The sequence below is a fragment of the Antechinus flavipes genome, chromosome 4 (genome assembly GCF_016432865.1).
Source record: "Antechinus flavipes isolate AdamAnt ecotype Samford, QLD, Australia chromosome 4, AdamAnt_v2, whole genome shotgun sequence".
NCBI classification, from domain to species: Eukaryota; Metazoa; Chordata; class Mammalia; order Dasyuromorphia; family Dasyuridae; genus Antechinus; species Antechinus flavipes.
In genome coordinates this window covers 471,790,191-471,807,930 of record NC_067401.1, presented here as the reverse complement: position 1 = coordinate 471,807,930, position 17,740 = coordinate 471,790,191, and the positions used below count along the sequence as shown (strand labels likewise).

Sequence of the window (17,740 nt, the reverse complement as noted above, 5' to 3'; positions counted from 1 at the left end):
AGAAGCCTTTCCCCATCTACCTTAATGCTTGGGTCTTTCTTCTGTTGATTATCTTAAACTTACCCTGTCTATATTGAATTCATCTCTTTCTTCTGTTGATTATCTCAAACTTACCCTGTTTATACTGAATTAATCTCTACCCATTTATATATTGTCTCTTCTGTTTGACTGTGAGCTCCTCAAGAGAAAGGACAGTTTTTGTCCTTCTTTATGTATCCTGGATCTGGCTCACAGGGGGTACTTAATAAATGCTTGATGACTTGACCTGGGATTAAGAACCTCTTCGGTGGAGGATTCTCTACCATCACCAACCCCAACATACGATAGTTTTTTTTTTTTTTGGTTATTAAGCTATTTTTTGGACACTGGCTAAGTGCTGGGGCCATCTGGCTGTGATTCCTCATTTCTTAACCAGCCCCTATTCTTTAAAAAAAAAATTAAATTGTAAATTAGCATTTTGCTTTACTTCACAGTTACTACTAGCTATTAGTTATTGTCTTTCCTATTTCCATCCCCCCCAAAAAGAGTTGAGCTCTCCTTTGTCAAAGTAAAACAGCTAAGGAAAGAAAAAGTGTGGAATACAATCAGAAAAATTGGACATTTCTGGGTCTCAGTTTTCACCTCTGTGAGATGTAGGGAAATAGACTCAGTGGCTTCAGGTCCCTTGGAAATCCTGAAATCCTATTTACAGTTAGTCGGCCTAAATGGCCAGATTCCTCAGGGGAAAAATTAGAGAGTGTGTGAGAAAGTTTGTGAACATTTAAGCTTGTTAGAAATGGAGCCAGTGAGTTCCTTGTCACTGGAGGTCAAGTGGATGTTGGATAACCACTTGTCAGAGACGTTGTTGAGGGAATTCCTGCTAGAAACGGCTCCGTTTGTTTGGCAAGCATTTATTAAGCACTTAATATGTACCAACCTGTCACTCTAGTGGGGCCCAGAAAATAGGCAAAAATAAACCAGCATCTACCCTCAGTCAGTCAATTTGTCAATTATTTTTTAAGGCAGAAGGCCATCGTGGATAAGGACTTGTCCCGATGCTAGGAAGCTGTGTGACTGGGTAAATCATGCAACATTTCAGTGCCCAGGACACTCTCTAAGAGTGTAAGTTGCAGAGAAGGTGCCCATGAGCATTGGAGAAGTGCTTCACTGCTGAGTTCCCTATCCTTAGTGTCAGGTGCTGTCCGAGGTGCTAGAAAAGCAAAAATTAAAGGAAGAAAGCTCCTTCCCTAAGGAAGAAATCTCTCTGGGAAAACAACATGTAGACCACGGTACACATCTATCTATACATACATATGTATGTTTACACACATAAATAAATACACATTGTAATATGTGTAGTAAGTGTGTGTGCACATATATACACAAAAAGATACAAGGTGATGGGAAGCTAGGGAGGAAGAAAGCTATTTCTATCTGATTAGATATTTACCCTAGTAATCAGGGTCCTGCATGTCAACTAGCCAGAGATAACCATGCTTTTTTTATTTAGATAGTTAGTCTAGTTGGCCTTGAAGAGAGTTGGAATCTCTGAGAAAAGCTCTTCCTCAAGTCTTCTGGGACCCAGAGAATTTACAGTTAAAGCAAAGACACAACCTGAACACAAATAAAAAAGATAAAATGGCTGGGTTCTTCTTAAACAATCTTAGAGTTGAAGGCTTAAAGTTTTCAGGTCTTACCTATTGGCCTGGAATTTCCCCTTCTATGCTCCTCCTACACTATCTCCAGGGACAGGGGCTCTCACTTCCACAAGAGTGTGGTGCCTTCTGTGGAAAGGACTTATGAACACAGTTCGCTCATCTTTGCCACTAATGATATTGTTATTTATTTCCTCTCCCTCCGATGTTTTCTATTAAAAAAGATAAAGGCGACCAGGTGGAAGTATACCTGTTGGACACCAGCATCCAGAGTGGACATCGGGAGATTGAGGGGAAGGTCACTGTCACTGACTTTGAGAATGTTCCAGAGGAGGATGGAACCCGCTTCCACAGACAGGTGAGACCCCCCTCTCCATTATTGTCCAGAACCCCCAGCAGAGCTGCCATCCCCTTTGCGTGACAGCCATGATTTTCAGCTGTAGCCGCCAAACTGTGCTGTTGCCGCCATGGCACCTCCAGCCAAGGTGTGAAAAGCATCATCCTCTGGCCCCGTGACCTTGCATCTGTGCTGAGGGTCATGAAGGATCTCCAGGTACACTTTGAGCCATTGTAAGCAGAGAGAGGTATTTAGTTATCCTATCTCCCTGTAACTTCTCCACAGGCCAGTAAATGTGACAGTCACGGGACCCACATGGCCGGAGTGGTGAGTGGCAGGGATGCTGGAGTTGCCAAAGGGGCCAGTGTGCGGAGCCTCCGAGTCCTGAACTGTCAAGGGAAAGGAACCATCAGTGGGACGCTTATTGGTGAGTTTCAATCCAATAAGCTTCCCTTTCAGCCTGATGGGTGTAGAATTGAATGAAAGGAGTGGTTCCTGTGTTTGGCACTTTGGGAAGTACTGGGGTGCCCCAACCCTGGCCTGATGTGGGAGATATAAAGGGAAGACAAGAGGATAAGTGTTTTATAGTGTCTGCTACATTCCAAGTACCCTGATAGCTGCTAACAAATAAGTCTCATTTGATCTTCACAATAACCTTCCAAGATAGGGCTGTTATTCTCCTTGTTTTAGAGGTAAGGAAACTGAGACAGAGATTGTCACTTGCCCAGGGCCACACAGCTAGTAAGTGCCTTAGGAGATGGTGAGTTCCCCATCATTGAGCTGTTCCTCCTGCAGAAGGAAGCTCGATCAGCTCTGGATTGGACAAGATGGCGGCCGAGGTCCCTTCCAACTTTGAAAAGGCTGATTCTGTGACATTGAAGGAAGGAAGATTAGATTGCAGACCCAGGGCTCTTTCTGCTCTCCAAGAGGAGGGCAGCCATCCTTATAGGGCGTGTTTGCCGAATGAATGTCCACAGATTTAGAAGCGGAAGAGTCGACATGAATGGAGCATCAGAACTGAAAAGGACTCTAGGGATGATCTAGTCTAACCCCCTCCTTCTATGACTAAGGAAACTGAGGCTCAGAGAGGGAAGTGTGACTAGCCTAGGGTGAAAGGGCAAAGTAATAGGCCACGATTTGAACCCAGGTCCTCTGACTTCAAATGCACGGCTCTTTCCACCAAATCAAACTGCAGGAGTGTCAGGAGAGATGATTAAGTTCCAGTATCATAGATGGTCATTGGAAGAAGAAAGCTCTGTTGCTGGGCAACACCTTAGAAGTCTTCTTGGAGGAAGTAACCTTCTAGGAAGGCCACAAATGATAGGAGAGATGGGGAGAACAGAATAGGTAGGGGGAAAAGAAGATGAAAAGCTAGAAAATTATTAAATGTATTAAGGGAAAATTCAAATTCCATACAGGCTAGAGCACATACCATCTAGTACATGTAAAAAATAGAATCGCAGACTGGGAAAGCAGATCAGAGCCAGATGGAAGAGAGCCTTGAATGCCAGGCTCGGAATCTGGATATTAGCATGTAGGCAATAGGAACTAGCTGGGATTTCAAGCAAGGGAGAGATGATGTTGGAACTGTACTTTAGGAAGATTCTAGAATAAATGTTTTCTATTATCTTGCGTCCTGATAAGGGATAGAAGGTCCAGGAGTGGACCGATGACTTTATTAGTATAGGAACTTCCCAGGAAGCTCCTTTCTACCAATCCAAGTTGCCACATTCTTTGTAATCTGAGTTGCCTGGGGAAGGGACAGGGGAAGGATTCTGCCTGGAGACAGGATTTAAATCCGGTCTCCAGCTTCCAGGCCGTTCCCCCAGCTGAAGGATTCTGCCTGGAGACAGGACTCAAACCCAATCTCTAGCAATGACGAGATATGGTTCTGAATGAGGTACTTTCTGCTCAGAGACACGAGTTTGGAAGCGAAACCCCAGAGGTTATGGCAAAAGAGGAGGCTTTACTGTTTAAAGAAAAACACCAAGAAGCATTCTCTTAGTGGGCATATTTGTCTCAGTGGAGAAGGATCTGCAAAGAATCATTTTCCAGAAGACCTATTTTATGTGTAAGTCTAGGGGAAGTTTGATAATTCTCAATTGAACGTGAAATCTTTCCTGGCATTGTGACTTCCCGACAAGATCAGGAGGAGTCTGATTTGCTCTTGAATGGCACAACTTGTCGAACTCTGAAAGGGTGTGAGACCATTTGGAGCTATGGATCAAAGGGGACATGGCTTCTGGGATTTTGCATCATTTTTCAGAGTTCACCCACGTCAGCTTCAAGGCCGTCCCCCAGCCACTCTGCCCGTCTCCACACCCTCTCCTCCTGGCAAGGATCATTTCTTATCCCTTCCATATTCCTCCCATGCCCTAGCCCAGGTCTTACTCATGGAGAAGCTCAGTAACAAGACCCTGGGTTTGGAGACAGAGCCCTTGGATTCTGCTAAACATGGCTCTGCTCCTTACTATGTCTTCAGCTATCTGGAGGGAGGGCGATCGGGTGGAAGCTGGATTAGCTTTGTCCAGCTTGGTCCCAAGGGACAGTACCATGGGTCGTGTAGGGAGGGTGATTTAGACTTGATGGTCAGAAAAGCTTCCCCCCAAATCAGGCCTATCCCAAATTAAGATGGGCTGCCATAAGAGGTAGTGAGCTCCCCATCACTGGGCATCTGCAAGAGGGAGCCGGATGACCCTTACTCCCCTCTGCGTTGGACTAGACGGCTGCTGAGGTCCCTTCTAACCCTGCAGACGCTGTGATCTGTAAGGGAGGAGGCTGGGCCAGACCGCAGTTTTCTCCCAGGTCCGCAGCTTCCTTCCGGGTCCGCATCCCATGAGCCTGCGATTCCCCGCTAAGTAAGGGCCGTCCTCCCTGGCCCGACAAGTCCCCGGAGCCTTCTGTCTTCTCTGTGGCAAACAGGCCTGGAGTTCATCCGCACGACCCAGAAAGCCCAGCCTTACAGCCCCCTGGTAGTGCTGCTGCCCTTCGCCGGGGGCCACAGCCCCACGCTGAACGCCGCCTGCCGGCTCATGGTGCGCACCGGGGTGGCGATGATCGCGGCCGCCGGCAACTACAGAGATGACGCTTGCTTATACTCGCCGGCTTCTGAACCCGAGGTAAGGCAGGCCGCAGTCTTGGGGGGGAGGGCTGGGAGCTAGGAACTGGGGGAGGGGCACGCCCCCAACCTCGAGTTCTAATGCGCTCGGGCAGGCGGGGCTGTGGTCCCTGCTGGGCCACGTGTAGGACACTGGCAGGAAGGAGGCCTGGGGGTCCTGGGCAAGTCCCTTCATTTCTCAGTCTCAGTTCCTTCCTCTGTAACAAGCTGTTTAGGGGTCTCCAGGGTCTCTCCTTCTTCGCCGTCTGTGACGCAGCCAGCCCGGCTGCATCCTCCTGCCCCAGCCACATCTGGACACTTCTCTCCTCCAGCTTTTCTGACCCAAGCCTTGAGTGCTTTCCGCCATGCTGCCTCTCCCTGCGGAGGCCACAGGAGGCCTGGGGCTGCTGCCCTTTCCTGGGCTGCTCCAGGCCCCTGGATCGGAGCTCCTCGGCCTGAGCCTCTCCCCATTCTCCCTGCTTGGAACCTTGTTGCCCTCTTCCCTCCAGGTCATCACTGTGGGCGCCACAAATTCCCATGATCAGCCAGTCACCATGGGAACCGGAGGGACCAACTTTGGCCGCTGCGTAGATCTTTTTGCCCCTGGGGAAGACATCATCGGTGCCTCCAGCGACTGTAGCACCTGTTTTACCTCTCAAAGCGGAACATCTCAGGCTGCCGCCCACGTGGCAGGTTTGTAGTTCCTCCCCTCCCGTGGGGCACCCCAGAGCTTTACCCATCAACATTTATTGAGCACCAACTGTTTGCCCATCCCTGTGCTAAGAGGCTGAGGAGAACGATAGTCCACTGGCATCAAGAGCTTATAGCAGGACGAGAAGGGAACTCAGGAGGCATGCATTAAGTGCCCACGATGGGCCAAGTGCTTTGCTTGGTATAGAGATACAACAATAAAAACAAAACCGTCTCTTCTCTCGAGATGCTTCCATTTTCTCCAGTTAAGTAGGCCAAGGAAATATGCGGAATGAGAAACCACACTGTGGTTGGAGAGAGGGAGGCAGTGGTTCAGTGGACAGAGCACTGGGCTGAGACCCGAGTTCAAATCCAGCCTCAGACCCTTACTAGCTGTGTGACCCTCGGCAAGTCATTTAGTCTACTGGAGAAGGAAATGGCGGGTCACTCCAGTGTCTTGGCCAAGAAAATCCCATGGGCTGTGGTCCATAGGGCCACAAAGGGCTGGGCGGCAAGAATCCTGACAAGGGAAGTGTCAGGGCGCAAAGGATCCCAGAGGAGAAGGTGAGAAAGGACGGCCAGGACAAAGGCAGGGAGGCTGGAGATGGAAAGTCCTGCAGGAATTGTTAGGCTGAAATGTTGGGGGGGGAAGGAGAATCAGGGCTAAACAGGCTAGAAAGGCTGGAGTTGGATGTGAGAGGCTCTTCTTCAGGCCAGGGGAGAGCTCCTGAAGCTCCTTGGGGGTGAGGTGTCTGGGAGGGAACCTGTTTACATCTTGGAGGAGGAGGAAGAAAAAGAAAGGGAGGAACAGGAAGAGGAGAAGGAATGGAAAGAGAAAGAAGAGGAGGAAGGAGAGGAAGAGGGGGAGGAGGAAGAGGAAGGGCAAGAAGAGGAGGAAGAAGAAAGGGAAGAGGAAGAGAAAGGGGAAGAAGAGGAGAAGGAAAGGAAGGAGGGAGAAAGAAGGGAAGGAAGGGAACAAGAAGAAGAGGAAGAAAGAGAAAGGGGAAGAAGGAAGAGGAGGAGGAAGGGAAGGAGGAAGAAGAGGAAGGGATGGCTGGAGCCAAAGCAGTCAGTGCAGTTTTTCCCTTAGGCATCGCCGCCATGCTCCTCAACGCCGAGCCCAGCTTGACCATGTCAGAGCTGAGGCAGAGGCTGATACATTTCTCCATCAAGAATGTGATCAACGAGGCTTGGTTTCCTGAAGACCAGAGGCTGCTGACCCCCAATTTGGTGGCCGGGCTGCCGTCCAGCCTCGGAGCAGGTGAGCCCCCCGGAGCTCCCCCACAGCCTCCTTCCGCTTTGCCTTCCTTCTGAACCTGAGCCTCTTGGACCTCCCGTGTGCCTCCATTCGGGGGAAAGCGCGTCTTCCTCAGGGTCTCGGAATGAGTTCAGCACTTTGCAGTTACTGCTGCATTGATTGTTTTCTCCCCTATAAAACTGGAATAGCAATAACGACATCTACTCTGCCGGATTGTGAGCCTCAGGCACCCAGAATATGAGAGCTGTTATTATTAGGATATTAATTTGGGGGGCATCTGGATGGGATTTCCAAGGTGTGGGGAGCTGCCCCTGTGGCTACAAAGATGCAGTCATTTGTTGTCTTGTTGGGTTGCCTGGAGAGAATAGACAAGGGACTATTTCAATGGCAGTATTTGAACTCAGATCTTCTGATTTTAAGATCAACTACTACCCCAAGCTATCTTTGGTGTAGCTTATGCTCTGTTAAACCATTCTAGATTCTAAGTTCTTTTCACTTCGGACATCCCCCGTTCTTTTTTTCCCCTCAATAGTAATTTAGTTTTCCAATGACATGAAAAGCTCTTTTTCAATATTCATTTTGTAAGATTTTTGGGTTCAGATTTTTTCTTCCTCCCCCTCTCACCTCATCCCTCCCGAGCAGCCGGAGACAGGTAACACGTGTACAATCATATGAAACATTTCCATAGTCGTCATATTGTGAAAGAAAGATCAGAACAGAAGGGGAAAAACCACGAGAAAGCAAAAGCAAACAAACAAAAAGGTGAAAATGGCTTTTGTTCTCCTGGTTCTGCTCATTTCATTTTGCATCAGTTCCTGTCGGTCTTTCCAGGCTTTTCTGAAATCATCCTGCTGATTGTTTCTTATAGAACAATAATATTCTATAACATTCCTAGACCACAATTTATCCAGCCATTCCCCCGCTGACGGGCAGCCGCTCAGTTTCCAGCTCCTCGCCACCAGAAAGAGCTTCCACAAACATTCGTGACTTGACATCCCTTGTTCTCAGACACCTCCAGCTCTGACGTTCCTTCTAAGGCCCCTTCAGGGGGGAGGTTGTCTTGCTGCATCCCTTTCAGTTCTAATGTTCTGTGTTCTAAGGGTCCTCCCAATTTCTGCTTTCCATGGGATAGATAAGGTCCTTTCTAGATCTGACTTTCTCTGTTCTAAGTCTAAGATGCTGTGTTTTAAGATCCCTTTAAACACTGGTCTTCTATGTTCTAGACTTCCCTCTATTAAGTACACTCTGGCAAGCTGTTCCAGAGTAAAGCCAGCTGTACCTCCCCCTCAAAGTTCTAGATGCTTGGGAATATCTTCCTCTAAAGCTGTTAACTCGAGCTCCCCTTCTGGGGTGGTTCCCTCACTCTTAGCTGCCAGTGAATGAAGCTCCAGTTTCCCTTCCAACGAACTCCCATTAGTCTTTACAAAAGGATATTGAAATACATCTGAAGCACAGATATGGCCCCCTCCAATCCCTCGGGGAGGCAGACTCCTCATCCCTCAGCCCCAGGAGAGCAGGCTCAGAGTCTCTACCTACCATTGACCTACCACGTTCATGTCCGAGGGTGACGTGGCCCCTGCGAATCCATGGCTCGGCTACTGCCGGGTTGGAGGCCAAAGGGCGTTTCCCTGTCTCGGGGCTTCGGTGCTAGCCTGACTCTGTTCCCAGTGGCTCGGACTCCTGGCCTTTTGAAACTCAGCCTTGGTCCAGATGGACCAGGGAATGTCTGCCTGTCCTCTACAAGAGCCTCCCCATCCTGCCTCCTTCCCTGGACCCCCTGGGGGTGGGGCCCCGTGTGATGGTGGAAGTCCTTGTGCCGGGTCTCCCCCCGTCCCCTCCTTACGTCCGGTCCTCGGGCGCACGGGCTTGTGACTCTTTCAGAAGAGCAGCTGTTCTGCCGGACGGTGTGGTCCCCCAACTCGGGTCCGACCCGGAAGGCCGTTGCGGTGGCCCGCTGCGGCCCGGGCGAGGAGATGCTGAGTTGCTCCAGTTTCTCCAAGAGCGGGAAGAGGAGAGGAGAGCGGATGGAGGTGATGTTTCTGCATGTGTACCCATGTCCAAGGGATCCAGGACGGAGTTGGAAGGAAGCTCAGAGGCCCAGTCCACCCCCCCCCCCACATACACTGTACAATTGGGGAAATGGGCCCAAGGAGCTGGGGGGGATTTTCTAGTGAGCTTATAGACCATGAGCCTCAGAGGGGGATTTGAACCGGGGTTCTCTGACTTAAAAGCCAAGACTGGGTGGGCACCTCTGTGGCCTGTGGGCTTGTGTGTTCAGAGGGTATCGGGGTGCTCTGCATGGGCTTGGGGTCTCTGCGTGGGGTTCTGTCAAGGCTGTAGCCACCACCCAGCTGCTTCCTGACCAGTGCCCGGAGCCTGTGTGGCTTGGGCTGTGTTGGCGAGGGCTGGAAGGAAATGTTTGGGATGAATTGGATTCGTGCCATTATCTCCATGTTACAGGCAAAGAAGCTGAGATTGGGTGACCTGCCCGGGGCCCAACGGCTATTACTCAACTCGGGCGAGCCCTTCTCTCCCCCCGGGGCCCTTCTCCTGCCCCGTGCCATCCTGATTCATTCCCTTCCTCCTCCCCCCACAACAAAGCCTGATTGGGGACCCAGGAGTCAAGGCGCCCTTCTGGGGACATCCCGAGGCATTTCTCTCTTGGCTCAGGCCTAGAACTGGTCATTTTGCTAGGGAGGCAGGACCAGAAGGAGAGCTTTCCCTGTCATCTTGGGAGCAATTGGTCCTGGGGAATCCATCTCCTGGCAGCCTGATTCAGTGCAATCCAGAGACTGGAGCCCCAGGCTCAGCCCCAGGAGATGATTCGGAGTGTCACCCTTTCTTTCCTTAAGCCTCAGTTTCCTGCCCTATAAAATGAACCCCCCCCCATTATTTTCCAAGCTAGACATGGAAGAAGGGAGTAATAAAATATTCTACTCCACATTGTGAGGAAAACACACATTTCCGACCATGAAGGCTGATGTGGGTCAGAATGCGAGGTCCAGTAACCCGACTGGACTTTTTAAAGTATAGCAAAGACCCTGGGCAAGTCACTCAATCCCAAGTGCCTCAGCAAAATAATAATAATAATGGTAAATAAAGTATAGCCAATAAAACAATAATACAGGGAAAAGCAATTTGGCCGTGCCGTGCTGGTGGCCCAAGAGAAGCCTGTGGCCAGAACATCTCTGAAGAAAGCCGTCACCAGATGTTGCAGGAGGAGACACGAGCAGCAGCTTAGAATCAGAATGGAGATTGCTGGGAGGGGGAGTCCCAGAATGCAACGTCACAGTGCAGGGCGCCCAGAGGCTGCTGGGATGCAAAAGGGAATGGGTGATATCTTAGTGATCCTGGGCTTGTTAGGTCGTGGTGTGAGTGTGTGTGTGAGAGACCGACAGACAGACAGACAGACAGAGAGACATTGCTGGGAATGTGATTTGTACATCTCAGGTGCGCGAGGGCAGGAAGGAATGCCTGGCCTACAACGCGTTTGGGGGGCAGGGCGTCTACGCCATCGCCAGGTGCTGCCTGCTGCCCAGAGCCCAGTGTCACGTCCGGGCCTCGCACCAAGGAGAGGATGGCGGGGAGGTCCGGGCCCGCTGTGATGAGGAGAGTCACGTGGTCACAGGTAGGAGGAGACAATGATACGGGGAATGGAGGTGATGGAATCTTGGACTATGAGAACTGGGGGAACTCGGAGCTGGGAGGGGCCTTAGAGCAGGAGGTGTCAGAGGTGGAAGGGGCCTTAGGGGGGGGGTCAGGGCTGGGAGGGAGCTTAGAGCAGGGGGTGTCAAATCTATGAAGAATCTAGAACATGGAATGTTAGAGTTGGAAGAGACCTTAGAACAGGGGGTGTCGGAACTGGGAGGGAGCTTAGAACAGGGGGTGTCGGAACTGGGAGGGAGCTTAGAACAGGGGGTGTCGGAGCTGGGAGGGAGCTTAGAACAGGGGGTGTCGGAGCTGGGAGGGGTCAGGGAGAAGCAGTTCTCACATTTGGGTCTCAGGATCCTTTTGTACAAATGCTTACATGGGATATTTCTGCCGATGTCCATCACATGAGAAAGGAAACCGTCTTCGTATTATAGGAAAATAGTTTTGAGCTCCTAGAACCCGTTTAGGGTGCTTAGGGACCCATCAGTCCCTGGGCCACATTTTGAGAACCATGGATCCAGCCCCACCCCCCAATTTCACAGAAGAAACTGGGACCCAGAGCAGGGCAGCTTTCTCCCTTGGGACTGCCCCCCCCCCCCCCCCCCCGGGACTTTAACTATCCAGACAAAGACCCTCCAAGGTTGACTGGATGGAGACATGGAAGGGAAGGCGCATCCCACCCCAACAGAGAAAGGGGGGGCCTCGGGCAGGGGTGGGGCCCAGTCCTCCACGTCCCTCCTTCCTGCAGGTTGCGCCTCCCACTCCCACCAGGAAGACCTTGAGGACCAGGTGAAGCCCGTCATGAAGAGTGAGCAGGGCCACAGCCACTGTGTGAGCCGGGGCCAATCCAGCCTCCATGCCTCCTGCTGCCACGCCCCGGGGCTGGAGTGCCGCGTGAAGGAGCACGCCCCCGAGGGCCCCACGGAGAAGGTGCGGACACAGCCTCGCCTCCCTCTCCACCCTGACCCTCTGCCTCGTTTTCTTCCCCACCCTCTGTGCATTTCTTTCACTCCCCCCACCCCTTTCTGACCTCCCCTCATTCACTGTCTCCCTTCGGCCTCTCCTCCCTCCCTTCATCATTCTCTCTTCCCTTGCTCTTCCCTTTTTCTTTCTCCTGTTCTTTCCTGCCTTCCTTCCCCTCCCTCCACCTCCTCTCCCTCTCTTTTCCTCTTGGGCTCCCTTTCTTTTTCTGTCTCTGCCTCCTTTCCCCTCTCAATTTTCCTTTTTCCAGCTCTTTTTCTCTTTTGACTTTCAATTTTAAAAATCCCTTTCATTATGAATTTAATATGAACACTTCAATATACAAAAAAAAACCTGAAAAGGGAGATCTTCTATGGAACTGTGCACTTCTGTTCTATAAAACTTCTTAATCAGCATAGATAAAAATTATCCCAACAGGTTCAGAATTCCCCTGCTTGTCCGTGCCGCCTTCTCAGCTTCCTTTGGTCACTTCTGTATAATTTTGAGGTTCCATTGGTGAAATCTTCCTTGTTTGCTTTATTTTTTCATAATCAGCCATTCTGTCTAGACCCTCCCCCCCCCCCCCCAACAATCGCTATTTTCCTCTCGTCATCTTTTTTAACCTGCTGGATATGAGGTAGAACCTCAGAATTATTTTTAACCAATCAGCATTTATCTTATTATTTATGATCTGGAGCAATTTTTCCATCTGGTTTTCAAGAGCTTACAATTCTCCTTGAGAACTTCCTTTTTATAATCCTTTGTCCACTTATCTTTTGGGGGAAACGGCCTTTATTCTTATGTCTCTGTATCGGTTTCCCGGATATCTTGGATATCAAATCTCGGTCAAGAAAAATTCACTGAAAGATTTTTCCTAGTGAACTTTTTCTTTTTAATTCTAACTTTTGTTAGAATCAGCATTTGTTTGTTCAAAAGCTTTTCACTTTTAGGTGATCACAATTTCCATTTCACTTTTTAAAATTGTTTTTATTCCTTTCCCCCCAAAAAACTCTTCCCACATTCATACTTGCAAAATATCCTATATTTTATTATATTATATTATTATATTATCCTTATAATTCCTTATGATATGGCCTTTTTCATTAGCTTTATAATACATTTGGAATTTATTATTGTCTATGTGTGAATGTTGATCTAAACCTAGTTTCTATTATTTTCTCTGCAGCTTTTGTCAAATAGAGAATTCTTATCCTCATAGTGGGTGTCTTTGCCTTTACCAAATTTTATTCTACTTCATTCAGTTACTTCTTTGTCATATTTATCTAATCTGTTCCATTTATCAAATTTTATGAGTTTTTTTTAGTAATCAGTATGAAACAGCCTACTTACTGTGTGACAGAGTTTGACATCTGGGACTAGCAGGACCCCTCTTTTAATTGTTTTTTTCATTTTGTCCCTTGAGACGCTTAAACTTTTAAGCTCCTCTAAATGAATTTTCTTATATTTTCTAGCTCTATAAACCATCTCTGATCGTTCGATATGCTACTAAATTTGTAAATGAATTTAGGTAGTAATTGTTATTTTTATTGTATTGTCTCAGCCCAAACATGTTTGTTAATAGCTCTCTATTTAAATCTTTTATTCCTCAAAAAGGCTTTTGTGGCTGTATTCATATAAGTTCTTTAACATTTGTCGCCTTGGTAGACGGACTCTCTAATACTTGATGCATTTTGTAGTTCTTTTGAATGGATTTTCTTTATCTGTCTCTTGCTTCTGGATTTCTCCTTTTAACGTTTTTCTCTTTTATTCTTTTCTCCTGTTTTTTTTTTCACTTTTCTCATTCTCTCTGTCTCTTCTCTCTTCATCTTACTTCATCCTTCTCTCTTCTCTCTTTCCTCTCTCTCCCTTCGTTCTCTATCACACTTCATCCTTCTTTGGTCTACTTCTCCCATCCTCTCACCTCCCTTTCTTTGTATCTCTCCCCCCCTCCCTCATCTCCTTCTTACCTCTCCTTTATGTCTCCTCCCTCTCTCCCTCTGTCCCTCCGATCTTTTTTTCTCTCTCTTTCCTTCTCCCATCTCCCCCTTTTTTTCAGCCACTTTTCCCCTTTCTACTCCCCTTTTCCCTCTCTTCTCTCACTCTTTCCTTCTTTGTCCTTCACCCCTTTCCTCCCTCTCCCCTCCTCTCCCTTTCCCCTTTTATCCTTCCCTCCCCCCCCCCCCACTCCCCACCACTCTATTGCTGACTTCAGTTAATCTCTCACAACTCAATGACTCTCCGGCTGTGGCTCCCCATGCTGGGTCGGACACGGGGCTGGGGCAGACCCCACCTGCATTTCCCACAGTGCTCGCTGCTCTCCCTGGCAGGTGATGGTGGCTTGTGAAGAAGGCTGGACGCTGACCGGGTGCAACGCCTACTCCCCCGGCCCAAACACCCTGGGCGCCTACCCCGTGGACAACACCTGCCTGGTCAAGAGCCACCCCGGCAGCAGAGGGGGCCGCCGAGCAGCCGCCATGGCCATCTGCTGTAGGAACCGACAGCTGCCCAGAGACCAGCAGACTTCCCCGTGATGCTTCGGCAGGATTTGTGGTGGGGGGAGGGAAGAAGGACCTTCCGTGTTGGCCCTCAGTCGTAGGATGTCACCAAGACTCTCGGGGCAGCTGCTTTTTCCACTTCTCGATTTCCACCCAATTCCCTCACGCTTCTCCCATCGGTGCTTTGGTGCCGGCCACTGCTCAGCCGGGCTTGGTCTGAAAAGGCTCTCCTCCCTCCTCAGAGGAGGGGGATCCACCCTTGTCTCACCCTGTGATGAGGACCTGGATTCTGGGGATTTGAGGCTATGGGGAAACCCCCTGGCACCCGCCCCCCATCCCCTCCTCCTTCCCTTTCCCTCTTTAGTAACTAGTTTCTGTGCTTGCATATGGCCCTCCTCTTTAAACGGAAATCTCTCCGAGGTGGTAGGAACTCCTCAAACATCTCCTACAGTCCAGCTTCAGGAGCTGACCATATAGACCTTTTCCTCCCAGTCAGGACACAAGTTGAAAGAAAAGGGCTAGACCATAAAGGGGGCAAACAAAAGGGAGACGACAAAAACTCACCTCACCAAGGAATCAAAGAGCGTCAGAGCTGGGAGGGAACCAAAACAGGGAATGTCAGAGCTGGGAGGGAACCTAGAACAGGGAATGTCAGAGCTGGGAGGGAACCAAAACAGGGAATGTCAGAACTGGGAGGGAACCTAGAACAGGGAATGTCAAAGTTGGGCGAGAACTTAGAATTGGGAATATCAAAGTTGGGAAGGAACCAAGAACAAGGAATGCTAAGGCTGGAAGGGAGCTTAGAGCTGGGAATACCAAAATCAGCGTGGGGGTTGTGGGCTTAGAATGAGGAATGCCAGAACATAAAGTGCTCATGAATGCCCTCTTTTGGCCTGTAAAACCGGGGAAGGGGGTTCTCCATGGGAGTCAGAGTTCCATTCCCACATGACACCCCTTTGGGAGAGGAGATGCCAGGGGAGTATGGGAGGGAAGCAGCCCAGCCTCTCAGAGGCTTGGCCTTGGCACCAGCTCTCTGGATCCCTGTGTGGCCGTCCCAGCTGGGAGGCTTCTCCGAGACCCTCAGGTGCTTCTTGGACAACCTGCCAAAGGTGTATTTACCAGCCAACCATCGGAACAAATATCTCCTTACTTTTTCGTTCCCAGTTGACCCCCAGACAGGGGCCAAATTCAGATTTTCAGGCCCTGCCCAACTGTCTGTAGAGATGAACTGTAGAGATGGAAGGGAATCCAAGCACTTATTATTGTTATTATTATTGTTTTTAGCTGTTGCTGTCTTTTGTTTGGCCCTAAGGATCTTTGGTTTCAGGGGCTTCCCCATTTTCCCACCACACCTTTGTGTACGGCAGTGAACTAGAGTGAACAGTACACAGACAGTTGGGAGCCAGGGCCAGAAGTTGGGTTCAAACTTCACTCTGCCCCCCCAAACCTGGGCACCTTTCAGTAAATCCCTTGCTGTCCCTAAGGTCCGGCTTCTTCTGTTAAAAGAGGGTGTTGGTCCAGATGTAGGTGGCCCTTCCCCCCTTTCGATTTACCATCTTTCAACATAGATTTGTGGGCTTGGTGGAGGGGGCGGGAACCAATCATTTTCACTAACATTTGGTTTCCTTTGTAATCCTGTGTATTTTTATACATTTAAAAACATTATTCTGGAAAGTTAGCTAAAAAGCATTTGTTGAGGACCTACTACGTGTTATACTATACACAGCAAAAGCAAAAGGTAGTCCCCACACTCAGGGAGCTCCCAGACAGGTAGGGGGACAGCACGTTATTAGCTGTGTACAAACAAGTTATCGACTGATTAGATCGGAAGTGATCAGCAGAGGGAAGAGACCAGAAGGGGCTTCTTGCAGAAGTTGGGTCTTCACCTAAAGGCTCATTTGAAGGCACTAAGGAAGCTGGGAAGGATTCGGAGGGAGAGTTTCCAGCATGGCCGACAGCCAGTGACAAAGCTAGGGGATCTCTTTGGAGAAGCAACACGGGGCAAGCCAGGGTCTTTGAATCATGGGTTATGTAGAGAACAGGTAAGGGAGAAGTTTGAAAAGGGAAGGAGGGGCAGGTCAAAAGGCCTTTAAAAGTCAGAGGGTTTTGTGTCTGAGCGGGGAGGTGAATGGGAGCCCTGGAATTTAAATAGAAGGCTTTGAATGGCGGATGGACTGGAGTGGGGGGGAGGGAGAGGAGTCGGGCAGGTACCAAGAGCCATTAGACAGTCTAGGTGCAAGGATGGCATGCACCAGGGGGTGGGAGGTGGGCTCCACTGCCCATTGAGATCTAGGACATGAGTAATGGAGCCTTTCTAGTGAAACTTCTCTAAGGGAGACCAGCCTTTCTTCTCTCGGGCACCGAGGAGAGTCAGACACGACTGAATAACAAAACAAGATGGCTCAGACAGAACAGTCCGACCAGAGTTGAGGCCGCATCTCACTGTTTCACTTAGTTTTCTGAATCATTCCTCTGGAAGGCAGAAATGAGGAAGGTGCAGGACCTGCATCTGGTCTTGGACCTCATAATGATAAGCTTGGCCAGGTTTCTCTTTCTTACTCCTCCCAAGAGAACCCCCTGCAGCGGCTTCCAGGACCCTGGATAGCGTCAGTCCTATGGCCATACTCCACCCCAATTTAACTGAGCCTCCCCTGAGAGGCCTGTGCCTGTGCGTCCGTCCGCACAGTGAGGGATTCATCCTTTCATCTTGCTTTCTCTAAAAAGTAGAACCTAACAGAGAGCAGGTTTGTGACTTGGCTATGGTTGGTTTGGGAAGATTGAAAATGACACTTATTTTTTGGTAAAAAGAACAGCTCTTCCTAAATCTGACAGCTGTAGAGTTCCAATTCCCCCCATTTCTTCCTTACGCACACTACCTTTGTTCCAAAGCACCCCAGGCTCTCACCCTATCACAGCAAGTCATCCTGGAGGCTGCCATTGCTGATTCCCAAAGTGTGACCCTGATCCTCGGCTCCCTCTCTCTGGTGGGTATTTCTAGAAACAACTCTCCCTAGGGCTTTTTTTTTGGGGGGGGGTTGTTTTTTTTTTTTTTTTACATAAAGATTAAACTTTTCTAGATTTAGCATTTGACTTTTGTATTTTGAAAGTATTTATTCTGGATTTTGTAGTCTGTTTTATTATAGGGTGACTTTAAAAAAAAATAAAAACTTTTAATGACAAATAGCCTGTGGATGATGTGGACCATGCATCAGTTAAGAGGAGGGGTGGGTATAGGGATGGGGAGGGAGGTGGCGAGATAAGGCTGAACCTGTGGAACTATAATCAAAGCTCCGATTTCCATCAAGGAACAGCCAATTAAGCATTGAAGTGCTCAATGCTAGAGATCCAAATACAAATGATCATCATTTTTATTGTTCTTGCCCTCAAGGAGCTTTTATTCCATCTGTAACATTTTGTGTTTTATAAAATTTTTACTTTACAACATGCTCTTGTGGGAGATACTGAGGAGTTTCTCTTCCCATCCCAGAAATGGGAAATAGCCTGGTCCAAAGGGCAGAGGAACAGTCTGGGAAGTCTTAGTGGAGTTTTACATTTTAATAGATTAAAACCCATTAAGTCCTTTGATAGGATCACCAGGTAAGAAAGAGGGCCTGGGAC

The 17,740-nt window shown here is 49.0% G+C and overlaps 1 protein-coding gene across 1 annotated transcript in view; it reads left to right on the top strand.

The window, feature by feature from the left end:
- PCSK9 (proprotein convertase subtilisin/kexin type 9) overlaps window positions 1-17,303 on the top strand; it is a 28,871-nt gene extending 11,568 nt beyond the window's left edge. Inside the window, exons 4-12 of the mRNA XM_051999606.1 lie at window positions 1,859-1,992; window positions 2,257-2,398; window positions 4,894-5,090; window positions 5,578-5,761; window positions 6,849-7,019; window positions 8,898-9,046; window positions 10,467-10,644; window positions 11,416-11,597; window positions 13,955-17,303. Coding sequence (XP_051855566.1) covers window positions 1,859-1,992; window positions 2,257-2,398; window positions 4,894-5,090; window positions 5,578-5,761; window positions 6,849-7,019; window positions 8,898-9,046; window positions 10,467-10,644; window positions 11,416-11,597; window positions 13,955-14,158 — 1,541 coding nt within the window. The 3' untranslated portion in view covers window positions 14,159-17,303. The remainder of the gene's footprint in view (window positions 1-1,858; window positions 1,993-2,256; window positions 2,399-4,893; window positions 5,091-5,577; window positions 5,762-6,848; window positions 7,020-8,897; window positions 9,047-10,466; window positions 10,645-11,415; window positions 11,598-13,954) is intronic.
- Window positions 17,304-17,740: the final 437 nt, after the last annotated feature.